This window comes from Gobio gobio, assembly GCF_949357685.1.
Source record: "Gobio gobio genome assembly, chromosome: 16".
Taxonomy (NCBI): domain Eukaryota; kingdom Metazoa; phylum Chordata; class Actinopteri; order Cypriniformes; family Gobionidae; genus Gobio; species Gobio gobio.
Genome location: NC_137109.1, coordinates 46,727,207 through 46,746,238, shown reverse-complemented (window position 1 = coordinate 46,746,238; position 19,032 = coordinate 46,727,207). Strand labels below are relative to the sequence as shown.

General features: G+C 40.0%; 2 protein-coding genes across 5 annotated transcripts in view; both read left to right on the top strand.

Annotated features, from left to right (window-relative positions):
* aup1 (AUP1 lipid droplet regulating VLDL assembly factor) overlaps positions 1 to 16,324 on the top strand; it is a 26,950-nt gene extending 10,626 nt beyond the window's left edge. For 2 of the 4 annotated variants that reach the window (XM_079838601.1, XM_079838600.1), the window contains 8 exons: positions 1,718 to 1,790; positions 4,369 to 4,442; positions 4,874 to 4,940; positions 7,684 to 7,807; positions 7,914 to 8,057; positions 10,459 to 10,604; positions 14,777 to 14,865; positions 14,991 to 16,324. In XM_079838601.1, the coding sequence (XP_079694727.1) occupies positions 1,718 to 1,790; positions 4,369 to 4,442; positions 4,874 to 4,940; positions 7,684 to 7,807; positions 7,914 to 8,057; positions 10,459 to 10,604; positions 14,777 to 14,865; positions 14,991 to 15,036 (763 nt within the window). In that variant the 3' untranslated portion in view covers positions 15,037 to 16,324. The remainder of the gene's footprint in view (positions 1 to 1,717; positions 1,791 to 4,368; positions 4,443 to 4,873; positions 4,941 to 7,683; positions 7,808 to 7,913; positions 8,058 to 10,458; positions 10,605 to 14,776; positions 14,866 to 14,990) is intronic. The other 2 variants (XM_079838603.1, XM_079838602.1) reach the window with 1 other exon arrangement.
* Positions 16,076 to 19,032, top strand: tubb4b (tubulin, beta 4B class IVb). Its single transcript, XM_079838598.1, has 4 exons — positions 16,076 to 16,324; positions 17,303 to 17,411; positions 17,511 to 17,621; positions 17,823 to 19,032. Exons 1-4 carry the CDS (start codon positions 16,268 to 16,270, stop codon positions 18,881 to 18,883), a joined length of 1,338 nt encoding a protein of 445 aa, XP_079694724.1. The 5' UTR covers positions 16,076 to 16,267; the 3' UTR covers positions 18,884 to 19,032.

Here is a 19,032-nt window from a genome sequence, read left to right as displayed (position 1 = left end):
TTGTTTGTTAAATCTTTTTTTTATTTTAAGTAACGACCAAGCGGCCAGCAGCCGACAGTTAGTTAACCACATGTTTGATTAATTTAGCCTCTCAAATCAAAACTGGACTTGTCACTTGCTTATAATAAAATCCATAGATATAAAACATTTCAAGCAACACAATGTTAATTTAAACGTTTAGCCTAAAAAAGGCATTTTTGTACAAGCTGAGGCAGGCTGCTCGCAACGGCGCTCACAAACAAAACGGGCTGATCGAGAAAAAAATAAAACACACACACACACACACACACACACACACACACACACACACACACACACACACACACACACACACACACACACACACACACACACACACACACACACACACACACACACACACACACACACACACACACACACACATGCACATGCTGTTTGTCCTATCCTTACACCTATCTACAAAATTATTATAAATCCGATCTTCAATTCCCGGTCTGAGCTATATGCACATTTAACGGAGTTCACGTCAACGAAAGCAACAGATGAGCTCATTTCATCTCATTTCATTCTCATTCGAGCTCATCAGCTCATTTCAAGATCAAAGACCGCAATATGAGAGAGCGACCTGAACATTGGGAAGAGCATTTAGTCTCATTCGTTTTAATGAAGATGATTGTGTTTTTGAGCATCTAAGACGTAGCCTATTTTCTGTTTCACTTGCGGCCGTTTGCGTGTTGGCTTGCTTTACTCATTTGTGGCGATGCGTTGCATAGCGCCAGCCCCGCGCCACTCTAAACACTGAGCGAGTCATCTTGACAGTCGCGGTGTCATGGTCTCATGTTGTTTCCACCAGCGCAGCACATCTCATCTCAGGTGCACCGAAATAAAAATCCCACATGTGGGACCGCTCAAAGGGGTAATAAAGATGGGCTCAAAAATGACCACATTTCCTCCCGTTTGTCGCGCCCCACCTGTCGCGTCTCTATTCCCCACCAGTGGGGCGCGCCCCACACTTTGAGTAACGCTGCTGTAGTCTGTGTTTCTGTTTTTATCATTTTTTTTAGATTGTAATGTTAGAATGTAATGTGATTTGACCCTTTTGTGCACATAATGCATAAAAAGCATAGGATACATGGTTATATTCACTGTATTTGTTTTCATAGCTGATGAACATTGTGTGTAGGACAACATTGGGCAGGATGTGAAATAAGTTTTTTTTTTTTTTTTTTTCTATATCCAAATAGAAAAATGTAGAAAATACAGAGAAATATACCGTATATTGCCATTCAGCCAACAAAATACAGAGATATGGTTTATTTGTCCATACCGCCCTATTATATAGTATATATCACCCAATATGCTGAAAAGTTGGATATACTTATATCAGTATAGGCGATAATATAGTTTACATTTTACAATGATTTATAATATATCTGATTTGGGTTTTAAACTTGACCGTACTGTACGTAGATGGTCAGGTGCCTGATATAAATAATGTTTGGTAAGTAAGGAGTGATTTAATGGTGAGACTTTGGTGATTAAAATGTGGATCTGTTCTGGGAGGGTTGCCAGGTCCTCTCTAAGCTTCATTGACGGTTCTCTCTTAGCTTTACTGATCCTCCAGTTTAGCCTTTACTGCCTGTTAATCAGCTGACACCCACTTTGCCATTAGCTTTTAAAATGACATTTAAGACAGCTGCCATTTTTAAAAGCCCAACTTCTTCTCTCTCCTCAGCTCTTGGGCTTTCTCTGTGTCTGACTCCATCCAGCCTGTGGCATTGCTGGTGAAGAGGCCGTTCATAGCTGTGGTAATTGCATTTAAACCCTTTTTTTATAATCCACTCTAGTTGAATGATTGCAGTTACCAGGTATTTTCTTGTAACCCGGTTAAAGTCACGCACATAATAGATCATAATTACCTCTCTCGCTCTGAATGTGTATGTAATGTAATCCTATCTGTAGTTTCTATGACAATTCTGCACTTGTCATTTCTGTAAATCACTTTCCTATGAAACAATCCACCCATGCATTTAAATGAGACTGAATAATTGTCAATCGTGTCTAGAGTTTCCAGATCTTTTTCCATCCTCAAGTCCCTGTAAACACATACAGGAGGATCTTTGTGTGAGTGTGGATATTTATAGCAGCACTGATAATAAGTGATTCACAGTGCAATAGAAAGACAAAGACGGACTGCCACATGTCGGCAGATATAGTCATAGTGACCTCTTGCTCCCATTGCAGCATTGCAAAATGGTTTTATTATTTATGTTTTAGTGAGCACTGGAGTATGCATATGATGCACTCATTCAGCTGCTGTATTACAGCTGATGCCACTGACCTCCACATCAGATTCTTTAACTTTTAAAAGGCAGCTAAATATTTGTATGTTTAAAGTATGGAAGCTTGTTTGAGCCACAGAATTAAAAAAAGGTAATTGCAGCTAGTTATATCTCACAATTCAACCTTTTCTTCTCACAATTGCAAGTTTACATCTTGCAATTCTCAATTGCGAGTTAAAAAGTCTGAATTGTGACATTTTCTTGCAATTCTGACATTGCAACTCAGAATTGTGCGTTTATATCTCGTTAATTCTGACTTTTGTTTCTCAGAATTAAAAGAAAATCAGTTTTGTGAGATTTTTTTTAGTATATACCTTATTATTATTCCGTGGTGTAAACAAGCTTCCATAGTAAAGACGCAATTCACAGTATATTGTGATAGTTAATATACATTCATTTACAAATGTGTGAAACCTTATTTGGAAAATATTTCATTTCTATTACGTTACATTACTACTTTTTTCTACTCCTTTTAGTACTCTAGTGTGATTGTGTGTTGTATTTTATTTATTTAACCCTTAAAGACCGAGACAGTCGGTCTAAAAAATGCCCGTGGCTAAAAATAACTATCATTCTAAAATGTTTAATAACTTTTAAACCGCTAATCCAATTTGTGAAATGCAGCGTAAAGAGGTAAAATCTCAGTTTTTCTCGCGATTGATTATTCAGAGGCTCCGTGGATGCATCATCAAAGTCTGCAGCATTGATTCGTCAAGGAAACACATGTGGGTTGTTCCCCTGAGCCAAACCCCCCCCCCATGCCCAGATTTGTTGAAACTGTCATCAACAAAAACCAATAAACATAGTGTTTGGTCTTTTGAACCGCCAATCACATGTTTCTCTGACACAACGTGAAAGTGGGTGTGTATTTGCATGCATGAAAATAAACCGAAATAAACGCATGCAGAGCACTCTCTCACAGAGCACAGCCCACAAAAGTCAGTATATTTCTCTATTTGTATGTAGTTTGTGTTTTACACTGTTTCAGTGTTCCGTTTTTATATAAAAATATTTCTATTTACTTTACTCCCTGAACTTTTTTGGACTCAAAACTCACTCAATGTATCGTCAGGAGCCACGTGTTGAGTGGACTCACTCAAAAACGCCTAGAATAATATTATAATAAATGGCTATAACTTGCTGAGGGATTGTTACACGTAGACAAAATTTCATCTGGAAGTCAACCAAGTCTAACTTCCTAAAGGAAAAAATCCAAACTTCATGAAGTTCTGTTTGAGTTCACAGTAAAAACCGCTGCCGTTTTTCTTAAAATTCTATTAATTTAACCCATTCTCAGACTAAATAAATGCAAAATTGGGACTTTAAATGCGCTAGATGGAAACTTCATGTTCTCCTGTTTAAAATGATATATGACACTTGATGCTAACTACTAGAAGGGGTGAGAAAAGCAGAGGCAAGTCAGGCGCCCCAAAAATGTTCTAGGTCTTTAAGGGTTAACCCTTCTGTTAAAGCAACATTAAACATATACTTATTGGTTCTAATTGTTTCTTATTGCACTGTACCACAGTAGTAATAAAGTAACCAAATAAAATTGTTTTTCAAAATCAAAAATGCTGCCAGGCTTTCTTGCATCAAAAACAAATAATAAAATGTAGTTTTATAATTATAATTTAGGTTTTCGACCTCTCATGCTCTAAAAATGACACGCGCTGTACTGTAGCTTTAAGTCTTATGTATGTAAATGACCTCTTTTATGATTTGCTTACCGTTTTACATGTGAAAACAGCTGGTGCAGTTCACACTCGTTCATCTGGATGGGGCGAGTTACTGAATTCTGGATAGGTGTTTTATGTATACGTGGGCGGTCTTTTGTTAATGCGCTTATGGTTGTAATGGTAATTCCAGGACGATTTTTTAATGACCTGTTTTTGCAGCTCCATGGTCAACTGGGTAGAGAGAATTACGCTGTGTATGTGAAAGTATGTATAGATAATAAGCATCAAGGCATCGACGTGCACATAACTGTTCTGTTAAACACTCGCATCTAGGATGATATAAAAGGTCTTTCTCTGTTTCTTTTCAGAGCACACCAGAATCCTCATGGCTGAAGGAGCTGCTGTGGACCTTTTTTGTACCGTTCACAGTGTACCATGTAAGGTACTACATATTACAGTTTCTCCTTTTGCCAGTGGCAGTATTTTAAACGTTCAATCTTCTATTGCTGCTCTCGACAGGCCAGAACTGGTAATACAATAATGAACCTTTTCAGTGTTTAAGAGCCTCAGGAGTCTTAAAGATGAAGCTTATAAGGCCGACAGTTTCAGGTTTAGTCCTGAATTTTTGTGCATACTTGCCTATTGCTAAGTACTTTTATTACTGTCACTTTTAAATATTTTAATATATTTAGTTATATAAAATGTTGACATTTTGAAGAAGTAGATGCTAATGTTTAATGTTATAATTATTGAGTGAATAAAGGAAGAATCAGAAGCATGTCTTTCTGAATGAATAAACTTTCTTATTCACTCTTGCTAAGTGTCCCTGTACAAAAATGTAAGGTGTGATTGATTTGAAATGCTCTCAACCAGATGGCTTCCACCATTGTCTAAAGAAGATGGTGAATCTCTTCAAGAATTTGCCAGCAAAGTCCAAGAGGTAAAACTTTTTTCCTTTTATTTTTTCAAACCCGAGATACCATCATATTATCATATTACCCTCATATTATCTACACTATCGTAACACTTTCTACAAAAATATGATCTAGCACAACTGTTTTCAACATTGATGATAATCAGATATGTTTTTTGAGCAGCAAATCAGCATATTAGAATGATTTCTGAAGGATCATGTGACACTTAAAGGATTAGTTCACCTCAAAATGAAAATTTCCTGATCATTTACTCACCCCAATGCCATCCAAGATGTCCATGTCTTTCTTTCTTCTGTGGAAAATATATTACGTTTTTTGAGGAAAACATTTCAGGATTTTTCTCCACACAATGGACTTCAATTGCAACCAAAATGTTGAACGTCCACATCAATGCAGTTTCAAAGGGCTTAGAAGTGCTTCAAATGGTACTGCGCGATCCCAGCTGAGGAATAGGGTCTTATCTAGCGAAACGATCTGTCATTTTCTAAAAAAAAATTCAAATGCATATACTTTTTAACCACAATTGATCGTCTTGTGCTGGTCTGCAACGAGCCAGGCATTACGTAATGAACGTTGAAAAGGTCACGCCGAACGTGGGCGGAAGTACCGCCCCATTGTTTACAAAGCGAACGTTCGAAGACTAATACAAACACTTTTTTAACAAAACAGGTAAAACAATGATAAATTAAATACTAAATATGTCATTCAACATACAATAACATTTTAATGATCCTCCTTCTCCACACTTTTAAACAATGGGGCGGTACTTCCGCCCATGTTCAGCGTGACTTTTTCAACGTTCGGTTAGTTAAATAAGACCCTATTCCTCAGCTGGGATTGCGCAGTACCATTTGAAGCACTTCTAAGCCCTTTGAAACTGCATTGATGTGGACGTTCAACATTTTGGTTGCAATTGAAGTCCATTGTGTGGAGAAAAATCCTGAAATGTTTTCCTCAAAAAACTTAATTTCTTTTCCACTAAAGAAAGAAAGACATGGACATCTTTGGCTGGCATTGGGGTGAGTAAATGATCAGGACATTTTCATTTTGAGGTGAATTAATCCTTTAAGACTGGAGTAATGATGCTGAAAATTCAGCTTTGCATCACAGGAATAAATTACATTTTAAAAGGGGATTTTACACTGTAATAATTAGGGCTGTACGATTAATCGAAAAATAATCGAAACCGAAATTCAGAACCTCTAACCAACGTAATTTTCCCATGTCGGTTATTTCGGTTTTAGTCATGTGACTCTGCCCCGTCAGTCACATCAAGTGCAGTTTTCAGGCACACAGAGAGATGCAGGAGCAGTTATCTTTGTTTATAGATGCTCAGAATCACTATAGTAACTGCATGTTTATACAGGTAAGTTAATTGCCGTTTTTAAAGCCTACGCGCTGACACACACACAATGCGTTTATAGGCTTGACAGTTTGAACATTTAATGCGATTGTGCAATATTCAAAAACAACAATACATATCCGTTCAGTGCTCAGCTTTTTTCTGTGACACAGAGAGCCGAGCCGTGTCGCGTCTCTGACAGCGCGCGCGCCCTGAAGGCAGACCTCTTTCACCTGCGTCCTCAAAAAGTTTTGTCATTTGTATGTGTTTTAAGGTCTGCCAGTTTGGACATTAAGCGATTTTAGACCATCAGATGTGTATTATGTTGAACTAATGCCTGATATATTGTGACAAATGAACACTCAGACAGAAGCTCGCCCATCACGTGAAGATCGCGCACAGAGAGGAGCGCAGAAACTCATTGTCAACGCTGTCCTGTGACTAAAGTAAAGTCACTAAAGTAGCTTAGAAACTCAACCGTTATAGCATAGATTTTAATACCTTTTGAAGTACAAACCACAGCTTCATAATGAATAGAGACGGTATGAGTAATTCTCACACACAATCACTCTCTCATTAATGCATTCAAATAAATGTAATGTAGGCCAGCTGTGTCTGTATCTGATGTACAACAAGCAGAAATCTGCCCCATAGACAATAACTGCCGCAAGTGAACCGTTTCCTTCAAGTATTTTAAAATCACAAAGAAATGCACTTTTTCATTAGAAAAAGAATTCCACCTTTTAGTAGTAGAAAATATTTACAGTAAAAACCTTATCAGGAACTTACTCAAAAAACCTTACGAGGGCAAAAAGTGGAAAGCAAAAAAAAAAAGCAAAATAATAGTTTATTAATCATAATCGAGGCAAAATGTTCAATTTATCGAGGTTTTTATTTTTGGTCAAATCGTTACAGCCCTAGTAATAATATTTAACTATCGCTGTGTTTTTGATTAAATAAATGCAGTATTTGTGAGCATAGAGACTTCAGAAACATTAAAACAATCTTAGTGACTCCAAACTTTTGGAGTAGTGTTAGTCCATGTCACAAAAACTGGACAGGTATCATAAAAAACATGGAATTAGTCCTACTAAAACATTACATGAATTGCGTGTAAATGCATGTGCCGATCCTCTGCCTATTGCCTGCTGAAAGTTTGCAAGTCATGCTTCTGTAGTAATGAATGCTCTGTGAAATTCCTTGAAATTAAATGGATTGGAAACCATTTTCCGGTAATGTCATACTTGGTTGAATTACCATTAAAAACATGTTCAAACAAACCATTATCTTATTGTCCACTGACATAGTTTTTCATCTGCCTAACCTTCAGATCTGTTTCATGTCCATGTCAAAGCTTTGACTTCGGTGTGTCGTTTGATGTAATGTCCATTGTGTCCCTCTGTCAGCTGCTGGCCACCGAGCTGGGCGTGATCTCCACACAGATTACTAAAGCAGACAAAGCCGAACACATCAAAAGGAAAAGACACACTGCCCTTCAGACTGCACATTCAAGTAAGAACGGATTCAATGGTGAGAAATGCAATTATGATGTATAAATACATAAAGCTAGATCACTAGATCAGTATAGATGATGTATTTTGTTTTCTAGTGTAACATGAAACAAATTTTTTGACAGATTTGGGTGCCAGACCTCGCACAGTGGCGCAGGGTTTCCTGGGCACGAGTGCAGGAGCCGAAGACTCACGAGTGGCACGTATGGTGCAGCAGGTGAAAGAGGTGCTGCCTGACGTCCCGTTATCGGTCATCACCAGAGATCTGTGTATGTCATCCTCACATAATGCTTTGCTGTGTGCAATTAGTCATTAACATAAAATCTCCTGAAATATTTATTCAGACAAGCTTAAAAAAAAGCAACTGTGCCATTATATGTGTACTAATGCAAAGCTGATTTCTTGGGTTTAAGCATTAAGTATGGATTTGGTTAAAGGGAAGCTGTTGAATTACTCCCCCTCAGGCCATTCACGATGTAGGTGACTTTTTTTTTTTCCTTGAGCAGAGCAGTAAAGAAGATTTTTAGCTGAAACCGTAGTCCATTGGTGTGATTCATATAATGGCTACCATCACTTCGAGAGTCATATACAGGAAATGCGTGGCTCCTGACGATACATTGAGATCTTATGAAGCGAACCGATCAGTCTATGCTAGAAACTGGACATTATTTACAACACTATTTCCTCTAATCCATAGCCTCTGCGAACGGTCCTGAGTAGGGATGCACCGGTTGACCGGCCAAAAATCGGAACCCGTTTTCTTTGTATTTTTCTGCCGATTTTTCCAGAAGTGCACCCGCGTGCACATACGCGCCTATATTGCAATAATTCGCGAACACGAACATGTCACATGTCACTGTTACAAACGGAAACTGGAGAACTGAGGGAAGAGACGAGATGCTGAAGGGAATGAAGAGCCGCTTTCCTGCGCGAGCTGAAGTTGCGCGAGCTTACCTCTCCGCGCCCTGCACAAGCGCAGATAGTGAGCATTGGATTGCAGAATATGCAGTTGTTGCCTTTAATTTCACCTTTCAGCCTTGTATTTTCCAATTAAATTTCCCGTTCATTTCAGATTGCGGACTTGTTTTCATTAGCCAAAAGCCAATTTAGCCTGTTAAATACCAAATAAACATCTTGTTCATGTATACTTTCGTTCTTTTATTGAGTAAAAAAAAAATCGGTATCGGAATCGGCCAGTTTTATTGAAAAAAAAACGGAATCGGCCATGTAAAATCATGATCGGTGCATCACTAGTCCTGAGCACGTTCACGACAGTCTGGAGTGCGAGCCTCCTGTCGCATATTGGTGTATACGCGGAATGCAAACGTTAGGAATCTGTGACAAATCTTCCTGATTGAAATACCACAACCAAACGTAATCTTAATTTTTATATAGGTTGCGGCATCCAGGATAAGCACATTTGATGAACAATACAACACACGCGTCCTCCCTCGCTGTTGTAAACACACAACATCAGTTTGCATGTGAGTTTGCTCCTGTGCATAGTACATCATATTGCGACAGGAAGCTCGTAAACATGCTCAGGACCGTTTGCCGAGGCTGTGGATTACAGGCAAAAATTTTGTAAATAATGTTCAGTTGCACAATACCCATGGCTCCTGACAATACATTGAGGTCTTAAAGGAACACGCCACTATTTTAGATTTTTCCGACTCCCCTAGAGTTAAACAGTTGAGTTTTACCCTTTTCGAGCTTATCTCCTGGCGGTAGCACTTTTAGCATAGCTTAGCATAGATCATTGAATCTGATTAGACCGTTAGCATCTCGCTCAAAAATTACCAAAGAGTTTTGATATTTTTCCTATTTAAATTTTGACTCTGTAGGTACATCGTGTACAAAGCCCAATGGAAAGTTTTCTAGACTGATGTGGCTAGGAACTATACTCTCATTCCTGCGTAATAATCAAGGAGCTTTGCTGCCGTATCATGAGTGCAGCGGCGCAATGATATTACACAGCGCCTGAAAATAGGCAAACTTCGGTCAACATAACCAACGGGACAACCTGCTTGCACAGAGAGCGTGCTGGGGACTATTTTCAGGCGCTGTGTAATATCATTGCGCCGCTGCACTCATGGTACGACAGCAAAGCTCCTTGATTATTATGCAGGAATGAGAGTATAGTTCCTATTCATATCGGTCTAGATAATCGCAACTTTTCATTTTCCGTCGGTCGTAGTACACTGAAGTAACTACAGAAGAGTCAAGTTTTAAATAGGAAAAATATCGAAACTCTTTGGTCATTTTTTGAGCGAGATGCTAACGGTCTAATCAGATTTAATGATCTATGCTAAGCTATGCTAAAAGTGCTACCGCCAGACCCGGAGATCGGCTAAATGGATTTAAAAACTGTTTAACTCTAGGGGAGTTGGAAAATTACCCTATTTTTAAAAATAGTGGAGTGTTCCTGTAAGAAGCTAACAGATCCGTCTAATTTAGTTTTGCCTGAATGTTTTTTTTTACTCTCAAAGTGACGGTAGTCATTGACTTGCATTATATGAACCACGGTTTCAGATAAAAATCTTCTTTACTGTTCTACTGAAGAAAAAAAGACCTACATCTTGAATGGCCTGAGGATGGGTAAATTAACAGCAAATGTTTAGCTTTAGGTGACCTATCCCATTAAATTACCCCTTTCTTTCTTCTGTACAGTACAGACCAACTGTGTGGACACAACCATAACCAACCTGCTGGAGCAAACTGACCAGTTCAACTCAGAGGCTGCTGCGAGCACACCTTCAGCTCCAGCCAAACCAGTAGCTTCCTCCACCTCGTCTGCATACACACCCAATTTAAAGGTACCAGTGGCTCTCACATCACTCACTGAAAAGATGCAGGGGCAAAGGAACCAGTTTTTTAGCCAAAGTTTGTTTAACAAGTAGTGTTTTGTTCTTGAATGAATCGTTCTTTTAATCGGGTAACCAGTCGAGCCGGTTCACAGAATTGAACTGAATCTAACTTTTGTTCCGCTTTGATGACACAAGACCTTCATCCGAAGTATGCTCAGCACTGAATGAGCCAATAGGCATGTCCAGATGAGTTATTGAACCAAAGAACTGGTTAGAAATGAATGAATCAAGTCATCTGAATTTCAGTCATGTCTGACTAAAAAAAAATTACAGAATGAGCTGGTTCTAAATGTCAAAGTTAAAATCGTCCCATTCTTTTTTTTTTTACTCGTTTATTTTTAACCGGTTCTTTGGCTCAATAAGACTTTTCGCATTGCTCTTAACTCTGGGTTATTGTCGGTCTAAACCAGGGGTCTCCAAACTCAGTCCGGGAGGGCCGCTGTCCTGCAGAGTTTAGCTCCAACCCCGAATAAACACACCTGAACCAACTAATCAGTGTCTTACAAGGCCCTAGTTAGACACTGATTAGCTGGTTCAGGTGTGTTTATTCTGGGTTGGAGCTAAACTCTCTTCGACAGCGGCCCTCCAGGACCGAGTTTGGAGACCCCTGGGGCCGGTTGCATAAACCTTTAAGACTAGTCTTACAAGTTAGACATACATTTTTTTCTTTAAGACTGTTCATCATTTTTTTAAATCAGTTACATAAAAACATAGACTGGCCTAATTTGATATGAAAAGTAAGACTGAATGCCACTTGCCTAACTGCTAGTGGCTCCTACTAGATCTTAAGACACTGTCTTAACATAATGGCTTAGTTTATGCAACTGGCCCCTGGTCTAAACACTGCTTTTAACCCTGAGTAAAGGAACATTTCACATTTGTGATTTAGAAGCGGGTTAGCATCGCTTTTTGCCTGGTGTTATGAATAGGGTAGGGAAACGAACTCTGTACTTTTAGGGGAACCGACCAAATTACGTCGGTGTTACCAAGTACCGATTTACATTAAATCAATCAGTGCCAAATTTCGGTACCTGAGAACACAGTCTGGCCGTGAGAGTAAGATGCATTAGAGAAAGAGAGAGACCATGTCACCCCTGCAACATGTTCAAAGGCAGTGCACCTCAACAATGCGAGTTAATCTTCACTCTGGGCGACGAATTTAATATATTAGACATTATTTAATAAATTCTTTGATTTTACTCGCCTGTGTGTTTTAGAGGCTAAGCATAAGTTTAGCATAGATATATTTTCGCTCGCTCGTCTTGCTGAACACTCTGAGTGCTTGAGTTTTGCTCTCCATCAAGCGATCTGTAATTATTTCAATTCAGCTCAGTGGATATGAGCATACCTGTATTTGACATGCCGTAAACTCTAGTGTGAAAGCACACGATGCGCTGTTGCTTTGCTGAGAGCACTGTTTCTCCCACACGGAAAGAGAGAAGAGTCTGATCACACAGAGTTGATAAACTACAATATTCTTTGTTGTATTTTCCTGTCAAAATAAGAGAGTTCATTTGGAATTATTCAGCTTAAGCAGAAGATATGGCAGTTTCTCCGGTAGTGGGGCGAACTAATGAGCAAACGGCAATCTCATTGCCTGGCGCTCATCTATTACCGTCCCTGTTTTGATTTCAGCAAATCACCTTTCACTTTGGCGGAGAAGACTTCATTACCTCACTAGAGAGTCAATGACTGCCATAGGGCAGTGACTGTTTATTGTTAAAGGGAACAGTGTGCTCACACTATATCCTGGACTGGAGACACTGTGATGTCATGTGACAGCTAGACTGGAGGTTGTAGGGATGGTTTTGAGAGGTAGAGAGGGGATTTATTTTGTCAAGTGTGTACAATTTCTAAATAAATAAAATGTTTTAATTGAGAGGTTTGGACTTGTTTTTTTCACTGAAATAAATGTTTTTGTTATTACACAGAGAGTAAAGAACAGAGAAAGAAAGGTCCCGTTGGGTACCGGCACCGAATTTCAGGTTAAAATGTGAACGGTACCCACCCCTTGTTATGAAACACTGCACTGGAGCTCTTTTACAGTGTTACTGTGCATTCACACCAGACGCAAATAAATCATGCTATTCGCGCGTAGTTGGACGCGTGAACATTTTGAGTTTAATCGCTTCATTCGTGAGTGAAATCCACTTCACAACAGACGTGAATTCACGTCATGGGAGGGGCTTCTGCCAGCCGGCTCAAAATGGCTGACATGGATCGTTTTAAAATACAGCGAATATGCTCAATTTGCCGGCTTTATCTAGCTTGTAGTCTCAATAGGGTGATTGGGACTCTTTTTCCAAGTCATCTCAATGGCAAAAAGTGTCCCAATCACCCTGAAATCAACCTATGTATTGCTCAAATTGAGTAAAGAGCGTTTTTTACAACTTACCAGATTGTCCGACCTCCTCGCTCACTTTCTTCCAAGCAAGATCCTTTTTGTTCCTGTTTCTATAAAGTACGAAGATGTATCGTACAGCTCTGGGTATCCACATATGATTTTGTCCTCACTGTTGTCACAACTAGAGCAAGCTCCTGATTGGTTAACGTGGGGCGAATATCCGCCTAGAGCCCCGTTTCCACCAAAATTACCCGGAACAATTTTTTACAGGAACTTTTTTTCCCCAGACCTGCAACTGGTTGCATTTCCACTGCGGTCTAAAGTACCGTAAAGATTAGGCAAATTAGTCCAGAGACGTGGGACTGCGCGCGACTGTTCTTCCCAGTCACTGACGGACAGTGAAACCAAAACCCCATCAGGTGACCTAATGGAGAAAAATAAACCTTGGGGACCTTACCCGGACAGTAAATAAACCCGGACAGGAATCATTTTTGTGCAACACTGTCTGCAACAATAACAAGTGGAGGAGATGCAAGCAGCGCTGCTTTTGCTGGTTATGTATTGGTTTACTAAAGAGGTCATTAACAAAACTGTGGAAAAGAGATGAGCACTGACACTAAAGCATATTCTGAAAGCTCGTAAAGCTAGATTTAAAATAAGACAACATATGTTATTATCAGCTATTACAGACATTGACCTTGCGATTGCTGAGACGAACGCGCGCCATTGGACAGAAAGAGCAAGACTGATATTTACTGAACGCAGAACGAACCTCGCAAAAGACTTTTAAAAATGCCTGTTGAAATAAAATGCTGCGTGAGCTCAACCAATCAGCGCCCAAGTCCCACCCCTGAAAGTTCCTGAACTTTGAAAAAGTACTACCTCGTGAGCAGGGGAAATATTTACCCGGAACTTCATTTAGACCCTGGTTCCTGCGGTCGAAACACACCGAGTACCAGCCCAAAAGTTCCTAGTTCCTGGGGAAAGTTCCTGCGGTGGAAACGCGGCTAAAGTAATTTTTCAACTCGCGCGATCGTGCAAATCACAGGTCAAACGCTCAATTCGCGCTGCGTCATTAGCGTGAATCGCGAACATGCATTAACTTAACATGTAAATCACTTGCGCTAAACATTTAATTTGCGTCTGGTGTGGACGCACCATTAATTGATGTGGTGTTAGAATGTTACAGCTAGCAACAGACAACCAATCGCGTACTCATATTTGCGTGCTTCGGATGTCCACAGAAAAACTGCATTGTGTATAAACAGTAAATTCAGCGTTTGAGAGGACAATTAGAGTGAAGAAGAGACCGTTTCATTCTGAAATGTCATTTTAGTATAAACTCGATAGAACAGTCGGCAATACAAGGATGCATCCAATCATTGACACTGGCACCGCAAATATTCAAATAACAATGTTAACCCAGGGTTTAGGAAAGTACAGTGTGAAATGTCAGCTTATGAATACTCAGGAGTGTAGACTACGAGCAGTGTGAAACGTGAAGCAAGATAACCCAGGATTCCGTTTACCCAGGGTTAACTATTTCAAGTGTGAAAAGCCCTAATAACCTGTCTGGACATGCTTATTGGCTCATTTGGTGCTGCGCAAAGAGCGTGCGTGCGTGCTGTTTTTAGAGTTTGGCCTTATTCTGTACAAACAGTACAATGGCCGCCTTCTTGCATGGCCTACATTGGTGAATTTAACTATAAATAGTAACTTTGAAGCCTTTTGTCTGACAGGACATTTATATAAATATGTATGCGTATTCTTTCAACAGCCAGCTGCCAAATCTTTTGGGAGATCACCCACAGACAGACACATGACCCTACAGGAGAGAAAAGAAGCCTTATATGAATATGCAAGAAGGTAACACGTTTGAAAATCTGTCGTTTGTCAGTGTCCATTAGGTTTGTTGTATTATAAATGTGTGCTGTATTTATTTGCCGAGTTGAGTAATCTGATTCTTTACTTTCTGTTCACCCCACCTGCAGACGATACATTGAAAAACATGAACTGAACAAAGAGGATGATCTATGACCGTGGACAAAGACACACCTGAGGAATTGTTTAGGAAAGGCCGCTGCTTTACACAAAATCCACATAGACAAAGAAGAAATTATAGAGTTGACCCAGAATGAAACCATTGTGCTCACCAAACATACAGAGAGAAGACTGGATTTTTTTCCTTTCTTGTTTTTGTTTCTTTGTAAATCTTCTTGCATGGCAATCATGCATGTCTTTTTATTATTTCTCTCTGCAACAGAAAACAATTATTTTGGTAAACAATTTGTATTAAGACCCAGTGACCTTGGCACACTTCATATTATTTTTATAAGGTCCTTGGGTAGAGAATAGGGGTTCAGAAACAAATGGCAGTGAACCAAATCAACTTGAGGTTCATTAAGTGGTTAAGGATACATGTTGATGCAATATCAGCTTTTAAAGACATTAAAGATCATATAGAAATGCAAAGACTATTCTGATTGTGTCTCTTGTACTTTATATAATGTATGTGTATTATTGAATGAAAATGAAGTTGTAAGGGATAGATATATATAAAAAAAATTCAATAGGTCCTATAGCATGTCATACCTTTACAATGCTATTTTTTGTCATCAGGAATATTTTTTTAAATATTTATTTTCAGCTGACTGATTTAACACTCATGTACACAACAGTAAAGCCCAGTGACTGGACTGTATGTCTATGCTCTTAGCTTTTTCTTCATTTACACAAAACTAGGTTCATGGATACACTTTAAACCTATCAGTTTTTATCATTATTACTTTATTACTGCCATATAAATTAATTAACACCTTGTAATGGTCATGGGAGACAAATAATGGGGTTCAACTGTCAAAATGTCTTCAATTAGGTTTTATTTTTCGTCTACAAGCAAATAAGTGTTGGAAAATATTCACACAGCCCCTCCTTCACGAAAGCATTAATTAATTTAAAAAAAAATTATGATGAGAATTTTGAATGCCAAGAGCCGTTATAACCGCTCTTCTAGCCAATGGCCGTAAAGCCTGCCTAGTGATGCCGCCGTCTGGATGAACCAATCATAACCATGAGCACACAAAGGAGCCAATGAGAATGTTGGAGAGGGCGCACAGCGACCAATGAGAATGATGGAAATGTAGGCGATTTCCCCAGACTGAATAAGTAGGAGCACATCTCGGTTTACGACCGCATTGTCGAGGGTTTTGAGTTTGGTGTTTGTTTCAGTCATTTTTGGGTTGTCAAGCAAACAAACAAACAAGCAATAATGAGGGAGATTGTGCATTTACAGGCTGGACAGTGCGGCAACCAGATTGGTGCTAAGGTAAGAACTGAATAAATATATGTAATTTTTAAATGTAATATACAAGTAACGTTACCGGTTGGGCTTTTGGGGGGAAAGCTAATCATCGCGGGTTTTAGAATCTTAAATTGTTATAGTTTAAACGGTTACTATTACATATTTAGTATTTCATATTGGCCGACTTGTGGTGTTTATTATTAGTATTCTTTAATCTTAACTACTAAAAGCTATATTTGTTTATATGATCCTAAATCTTACGCGCAACAAGTTTTAAATAATATCTTATTTGAGTCTTCATCTAAGAATCGACGAAAATGGACTTAATGTCTGTTTAAAAAAAAAAAAAAAAAATTATAAAATCCGCAAGATTTGAATTAACTAATGGTGAAACAATGCGTTAGTTTTAGGGTGTTGGCCGCGCCGAACCGGCATAATGTCCGATTCGCAGGCGAGTCGGTTCTTTGTGACGATTTGATGGAGTCGACTCGCTCGAGATTTTGCTCCCCTACAGTTGTCTCCCGACTGTACGAGAGTCATGACGTAAGCGAATCGATGTGAACGAACGGTTCAAATGAGTCGATTCACTTGGAAGAATCACGTGTCGTTATGTGGCCGGTTGTATCTGGTTGAGCTCATGGAAAAGTGCGGGAACGTTATATGTCGCAAATACCCCCAGGCCCTAAGCAGAGACAGGATCTGAATAATTTCCAAGCATTTTGAAATGTTCAAAATAAAATTTCAAGACAATAGTAGTGCTACTAAGCTGTTACTTTAAGCTCCCGGTGATGTAAAATGGCCCCGGTGACTTGGCAAACTCCATTTTACGAGTGTGGAGCTCATGTAACGGGAAGCTCTGGCTATTCGATATTGGATTAACCTGTTTTTTTAAATCGATTTTATAAACAAACTCCATATTAGTAGCTTTGGTTATTGTCCAAAAAAGTCAATAGAACAAATAAAATAAATGTCTTCCTCCTTTTTGAATCCATTTTATTTCAGTTCTGGGAAGTCATTAGTGACGAGCATGGAATTGACCCAACAGGCAGTTACCATGGCGACAGTGACCTTCAGCTGGACAGAATTAATGTTTATTATAATGAAGCCTCAGGTGAGCAGAATTTAATGCCTTTTTGTATTTATTTAACTTGACAAAGCTGTATTTAAGCATTTTGATATGTCCTAAAAAGTCTGGACTCTGTCTTTTCAGGTGGAAAGTATGTTCCACGTGCTGTACTGGTGGATTTAGAGCCTGGTACAATGGACTCCGTGAGGTCCGGTCCATTTGGTCAGATCTTCAGACCAGACAACTTTGTTTTCGGTAATTTAAAAAAAAAAAATCAATATGAACCCAAGAGCAATTATTTGCTGTTGATTGTTTAGCTGGAACGTCTGATTAAAAAAAATTGATCCTGCATTTGCTCGGAACACGATTTGAATGGCAAATTGTGACCTGATATGGATCTATTTCCCCATTGTGTGGAAGTAACTAAACTCCTAACCATTTGTTGTCATCTGATAGGCCAGAGTGGTGCAGGAAACAACTGGGCTAAGGGCCACTATACCGAAGGAGCCGAGCTGGTCGACTCCGTTTTGGATGTGGTTCGGAAAGAGGCGGAGAGCTGTGACTGTCTCCAGGGCTTCCAGCTCACTCACTCCTTGGGTGGAGGTACGGGGTCTGGTATGGGTACCCTCCTTATTAGCAAAATCCGCGAGGAATACCCCGACCGTATCATGAACACCTTCAGCGTGGTGCCCTCTCCTAAAGTCTCAGACACAGTGGTCGAGCCCTACAACGCCACACTGTCTGTCCATCAGCTGGTGGAAAACACAGATGAGACGTATTGCATCGATAACGAAGCCCTTTACGACATCTGCTTCCGCACGCTCAAACTCACAACGCCGACATACGGTGACCTCAACCACCTCGTCTCCGCCACCATGAGCGGTGTCACAACCTGCCTGCGGTTCCCCGGTCAGCTGAATGCAGATCTCCGTAAACTGGCCGTGAACATGGTTCCCTTCCCTCGTCTGCACTTCTTCATGCCTGGCTTCGCTCCTCTCACCAGCAGAGGCAGCCAGCAGTACCGCGCCCTGACCGTTCCCGAACTCACCCAGCAGATGTTCGACGCCAAAAACATGATGGCCGCCTGCGACCCGCGTCACGGCCGCTACCTGACTGTGGCCGCCGTCTTCCGCGGCCGCATGTCCATGAAGGAGGTGGACGAGCAGATGCTCAACGTTCAGAACAAGAACAGCAGCTACTTCGTAGAATGGATCCCCAACAACGTCAAGACCGCCGTCTGCGACATTCCACCCCGAGGCCTCAAAATGGCCGCCACCTTCATCGGCAACAGCACGGCCATCCAGGAGCTGTTCAAGAGAATCTCCGAGCAGTTCACGGCCATGTTCAGGCGCAAGGCTTTCCTGCATTGGTACACCGGAGAGGGCATGGACGAGATGGAGTTCACCGAGGCTGAGAGCAACATGAACGACCTGGTGTCCGAGTACCAGCAGTACCAGGATGCCACCGCTGAGGAGGAAGGAGAGTTCGAGGAGGAGGGTGAAGAGGAGCTTGCTTAAGTTCACTCTTGTTGTGTTCCGTGTTTTTTCCCTTTTTCTAAACTTGCCACCTTTTTTTGTTTATTTTTTTTTTCTTACTGCATATCCTGTCACTTAAACCGTCAGTTCCTTTTCATGTAAATGTTAATAAAACAAATACAAGAACTTAA

Coding starts and splice junctions, on each gene's coding strand:
- tubb4b (XM_079838598.1), top strand. CDS start 16,268: ATGAGGGAGATTGTGCATTTACAGGCTGGACAGTGCGGCAACCAGATT. Junction 17,412..17,510: donor TTATTATAATGAAGCCTCAG/GTGAGCAGAATT, acceptor CTGTCTTTTCAG/GTGGAAAGTATGTTCCACGT. Junction 17,622..17,822: donor ACCAGACAACTTTGTTTTCG/GTAATTTAAAAA, acceptor GTCATCTGATAG/GCCAGAGTGGTGCAGGAAAC.